Source organism: Drosophila arizonae, chromosome 2 (genome assembly GCF_054131065.1).
Source record: "Drosophila arizonae isolate 15081-1271.41 chromosome 2, UAZ_ARI_1.0, whole genome shotgun sequence".
Classification (NCBI taxonomy): domain Eukaryota; kingdom Metazoa; phylum Arthropoda; class Insecta; order Diptera; family Drosophilidae; genus Drosophila; species Drosophila arizonae.
Window position 1 is genome coordinate 5,333,062 of NC_142922.1, and position 5,501 is coordinate 5,338,562.

At 44.9% G+C, this 5,501-nt stretch overlaps 1 protein-coding gene across 2 annotated transcripts; it reads left to right on the forward strand.

The window, feature by feature from the left end:
- Positions 1-3,804: 3,804 nt before the first annotated feature.
- On the forward strand, positions 3,805-4,827 carry LOC108610268 (uncharacterized). 2 transcript variants are annotated; one of them, XM_089469617.1, is made up of 4 exons: positions 3,805-3,940; positions 4,000-4,121; positions 4,184-4,363; positions 4,435-4,827. In XM_089469617.1, the coding sequence occupies exons 2-4, from the start codon at positions 4,053-4,055 to the stop codon at positions 4,705-4,707; spliced, it is 522 nt and encodes a 173-aa protein (XP_089325743.1). In that variant the 5' UTR covers positions 3,805-3,940; positions 4,000-4,052; the 3' UTR covers positions 4,708-4,827. The 2 variants fall into 2 exon arrangements, with proteins under 2 accessions (XP_089325743.1, XP_017857756.1); XM_018002267.2 differs by lacking the exon at positions 3,805-3,940 and having other exon boundaries at positions 3,956-4,121.
- Positions 4,828-5,501: the final 674 nt, after the last annotated feature.

The window sequence follows — 5,501 nt, forward strand, 5'->3', positions numbered from 1 at the left end:
CACAGATACTCTACAGTCTGTGGGGCACTTGTGTGGGGTATTGTGGTTTGAGAGAGTTGTAAGAAGAGCACATATATAAAGCAAAATGTTTTAGATGGTAATATATGAGAGTAAAGGCTGGCAAAATATTATACATAGTTGATATTTGACATATATATAAATACATATATATAATTTTTATAAATATATATATCTACTATATTGCGATGATTATAAAATTTCATTTGATATATTAATTCCGCTTTATAATTCTTTTGCAGTAATCGTATGTAAGCTTAGTTCATGAAGCTCAGCTGGCGTTTCGATTCCTGCCCCATCCGCATGCGGTCATGTTTAACATCTTATCTTAGCTCTCTTCTCTACTCCTATCGCACCTCATTCTCTCCTCTCTTATTTCTTCTCTGTCTATTTCTAACACTTTTAACCTCGACCTCTGCACTTTTCCATACAGCTTACATTTACTCTATCCAAAGGGTAACTACTATTCGTTGTCTGTCCGATCAATTCTCTCATTTTTTTGCTGTGCTCAAAAGGCATTTAATTTAGATTTATGCGCCGCAGAGCATTGTGACAGGCAGGCAGCTCGTACAAAACATAAACATAGTTACTTTCAGAGCGAGTGAAATTATGATATCGTGAGAGCCAGTCCCAGTCCCAGCTCGAGTCCCAATGCCTGCCCAAGAGTCAGAGTCAGAGTTAGAGTCGGAGTAAGAGTCGGAGTAAGAGTCGGAGTCCGGCATGTCGACTCAGTCAAGTTTTAGCCGCAACGTTTGCTTTTGCTCGGCTGCTTGTTTGCTCGACCGCTGATAACTTATCGAACAATAAAATAGCCTTAGGCCGTCGCAGCTGACAGACGAGCGGCTAAGGACTGCGAACTGCGGACTGAAGGCAGGCATGGCTGTTTCCTAAGTCGACACAAGGCAAATAAGGATATGCGCAAATAAAATAGCAATAAATCAAAACCTCTGACGATCTGACGACGGCGATGAGGCTGGCCCTAGCGATTAAGGCCTCATAGTTGTGATTCCAGATGCCTTCAGATGTCTCCGGCGACTCTGCCTCCTGTGCTGCTCTAATACTGTCTCAGTCCCTCCAAATAAATCGTCTGGGGGTCGAAAGTGATTTTGATTGTTATTTACTTGACTCAAGCGACGTCCGCTGCCCGCTCCACTTAGCCTGCCCCGTAATTTTCAATTTCAGCGGCAAAATCTCCTCCTGCTCCTGATGCTGCTGCTCCTGCTGCTGCTGCTGTTCATAATTTATGCCAATTGTCAGCCAAGCTGCATGCATGACAGCCAAAAATCAATGCAGCGGAAGTGCCAGAGCCGCCATTTTGCACCGCCTGCCAATGTCAATAAGGAAGTTTCATTATAAATTATCCGGCTGACAAGTGAAGTGGGGGCGTAGTCGACGACGAGCGCATAAGAAAAAGCATTTCCTCTTCGCTTTAACAGCAGCTAAAGCTTTCAGCTGACACCTCCCTCCCCCACACACACACTTAAACACACCGGAGATTGTTTCAATCTGCTTAAGCGTCCAGGCCAAGTCAAGTATCCTGCCGCAAGGCAATCAGGCATGCAACCCATGCTATTTTCTATGCTCTCCCCAACCGCCAGCAGGGCCACCCACAGTTCCGATGGCCATTAAAAACGATTGTTGCCTTAAAAATTTTGTATAATTGGCCAGGCACAGCTGAGGGGGCGACGTAAGCCACACAAATCGAAAGCAAACATCAACTCGTTAAGGCGAGAGCTCTATGTAAATAATGCAGCACTTCAGTAGAGAGCGAACTGCATGCAGACTTGACCACAATTAGATGGGATTACTTGATGTAGAAGACTCGTTGGGGCAGCTATAAATAATCCCTTAATGCTATTAGCGTCGTTACATCAGGTAAATATGACAGTGGAGCGAAGCGTCGATTAAGCCAGCGCTCCGCGTTTAATGGGGGCCACTTGAAAAAATATTAAAAACGAGATGTATAAAAGTGAAAAATTCGAAATGCGTAGCAGCAGGCGCACCCGCCTGCTTTATTGGCACCAGCCGGCCAGAGTAACCGGGGTGGCAGGAGTCGCAGGAGTCGCAGGAGTGTGAGAAGCAGCTGGACATTAGCTTTTTGGGCTGTGGAGGTGGGGGCCATTGAGGATAGCGGGCCCGGGTTCCAGTTATGGCCAGCATTATGCTCCAGCTTGTACATGATATGGCGTCATTAAATACACATTACCATGCAGCACGCTCAGCCGTGGGCGACAAGGGGTGGCGGGGGGCGGTTGGCTGTACTCGATACAATAACAGCAGCAATAATAAGCAGCAACAGTCGCTGGCAGCGCAGCGAGCGAGCAGCTATTAAAAAGCGCCAGCAGAGATACACACCAACACACACACACACCCACACACACACACGCACTTGCGGTGCCACCCACATTCAGTTACAACAAATTACAGCATTTCGACAGGCAGCAAATCGAGGAGCGCCCGTTCGATGGCCAACGACGGTGTTGAGTTTCAATTGTGCTCGTAAACGTGGCTCCCAATTGGCTCCCAGCGAATAATTCATATAAAACACTTTCGCACCGAGCGCCGCCTTCCCATTAGCATCACGTTGTTACAGCCAGCTAGCCAGCCAGCTAGGCAGCCAGGCAGCTAGGCAGCCAGGCAGCCAGGCAGCCAGGCAGCCTCCTGCTTGCCTCCTTCTTCCTGCTGGCTGCTGCCTGCTCGCTCACCTGCACCCACACTTCTGTTTCGGTTACGCGCCATGTAACCCCACGATTGCATTTACAGCAAATTATTTATGGCTGCGGCAGACACGAACAGGAAGCGAGTATGCGCTGCCAACTTCACGTCTATCAATATTTTATGAAACTCTGTCTGCAGGACTCACAGAGCCCAGACCCCGCCTCGCCTCACCTCGCCTCATCTCGCCTCGTTGCCGCCGCAAACAAGGACAAGGGTATCAGTATCGGTATCAGCTCACTTGGCCTCCTGCTGCCAGTGGAGCACTCCCAGCTCCGCTCTCTGTCTCCAGCTGTCTCGTTCTGTCTTCCCGGCTGTCTCGCTCTCCGGTTGCCTGACTGCCTGTCGATATCCGGTTAGATGAGTATCTAAATTGCCTTTACTGTTGATGAATTAGCGCTGGTTGCCGGCATCGCTCCTCATGCGGATGAGGCCAGAGCCACAGCAACAGCAACAGCCATAGCCACAGTCTGAGCTGCAGCAGCAAGAGCTGGAGCCAGCATGCCTGCGCCCGTTAGATAAGTGCCCTCAATGCCAAAAAGAAAATTTCAATTTGCTTTGAATGATTATATAAATACCAGCCAATAGAGTAGGCTGGCCACGGCTCGCTCGAGCTTCACAGTTTTCAATAATAGTTGCACAAATAGCAAAACTCTGAATAGAACTCATTTATATGGCACGATAAGATAAGAGGGGCATCAAATCGAATGAAATGCCATCAAATCTACCCATAGAGAAAGCGGAAAACTTCAAATATATATGTACATGTAGCCTGTATTTCATTAGCACAAATTGAATGCAGATGAATCGAAGATTGATATAAACATAGCAAATATTGCTAAATATTGCTATGAAACTGATTTCTGAGTAAGTGCTGTTAGTACTCCTAGGCTTATTTAGATAAAGGCTCTTCTTTATTAATGTAGCACATGACATAGATACTATATACAGCTGATATACGCCTTTCTAAAGATGGTCTATATGCACATATATCCTATCATCCACCCATAAACTTTCTCAAAGCTATAAAAACTCAAAGTTCAATGTTTAATATGCCAAAGATTCAAGATATATTATATTATATAGAATTATATTATATAGAATACTTTCCAGCATTAATGTAACTATCGAAGATCCACCGTCATTCTGCGAGTTCTCACATACCAAGCGGGTAATCACTCCTTGATTCGCTTTCCTTTATATATATGTATGTATATTTCGAATATATTCATTGGCAATTATTACTTCGACTTTTCACTCTTTTAGATGTTAAAATAATATATTTACATAAATATTAAAAAGAACTAAATTCACGGTCAATGGCCCATCGGCTTCTGAATACGCTCACCAAGAAGCATGTGGTGGGGATTGTTTTGCTTATAACAGCGGTGGGTCTGCCTAACCATATCTCTATGTAGTTGCTCCCAATACTCATCGTTATAGCCGACAGGTGATCTGCATACTGAATGCAGCAGTGTTTGGCCACGTGTTGCCCACTTCATCGAGCTTTGAGCAGCTGGTGCGGCAGTCCATCAGCGCGAGCACCGGCTACACTTGCATCCTCTACGGACTGAGTCCTTGGCTATTTAATTCGCACTTTGCGGTGCCCAGGCGGCACATACGCTATGTGGTTTGTACTCGAATATCAACTTCCAGAGATCGCCATTTTAGTATACCTTCACTTGACTTGCATTCATTTAGCTCATTTCCATGCTCATCTTCCTGATTCTGGCCAATATCATTGCGCTCTCGACGGTGATCAAGACGCAGTACATGGTAGCCGGAGAGGAGTCGGTCAACATCCTAGACCTATATACACCCTTCGAACTCAAGTGTCGCATGATAACACTGGTGTCTTTTGTGTTAACAATTGTATTGCTAACAGTCGCCTTGGTTTTAGTGATGCTGATCGCTCTTGCAATCAATAACTTGCCCGATTTTACCCAAGAGCCCAGCAAAGTATCCCTACCGTAGAATGGGCGCCTATTACAAATTGATTGTTAAGCATATACATATATATGTATAAGTATTTTCATATCGTTTGAGCATAAAAAAGACTGTGCTGAAGATTTGAATATATTCCATATATAAGACTACATTAACATGACTCCAGCTCTGGCCTTGACGGCTCGTTGAGCAATATGTACTGCATATTAGGTATATGATATTTCTATATTATATGTCCAGCTATCTGCAACATTTATCTAGTCATCTTAGTCAATTTTCTAATCAAACTCATTGGAGTAAGTACAAGGTTAAGGTAGCTTAAGAAAAAAGTATTGGAAGTACAGGAATTGTTATTAACCATTCGCTGGGCATGCGAAACAGGTATATTTCCTTTATATATATGGCTTGTAAATATTATTATCTATGTGCTAGAATCGCCAGGTCTCACAGCTGACTCTAGACCTGTGCTAGAGTATTGTGCAGTTGCTTAAGCTCGACTGCAATGTTTTCACTTGCCTTGTTTTTCGTCTAATGCATAATGAAGTGCGCAGACAGTGCAATTCTCATAGCGAGACAAACAAGGTTACGGTGCAGAATATCAACTTAAAGATACCTGAAACTTGCCAGCCGGAAAAGTTAAAGGCAAGTTGCCATAGGCGTTGGCCAATTACGCAAATGGTCGACTGACTTCTCGGAAAGGGGCCACATCAAATGTGACATTTGGCAGCAGCAGCAGCAGCAGCAGCGGCAGCAGCGGCAGCGGGGCTTGCAGTTAAATTTCCAGTTAAGTTATTGCCGCGAGCAGAACTCACTCGAAAGTA

Bases quoted from the DNA above. Each gene is read 5' to 3' on its own strand.
- LOC108610268 (XM_089469617.1), top strand. From the start codon at position 4,053: ATGGCCCATCGGCTTCTGAATACGCTCACCAAGAAGCATGTGGTGGGG. The intron at 4,122-4,183 runs GTGGGTCTGCCT...TATAGCCGACAG, and splicing joins TTGTTTTGCTTATAACAGCG to GTGATCTGCATACTGAATGC. The intron at 4,364-4,434 runs GTTTGTACTCGA...GCATTCATTTAG, and splicing joins GGCGGCACATACGCTATGTG to CTCATTTCCATGCTCATCTT.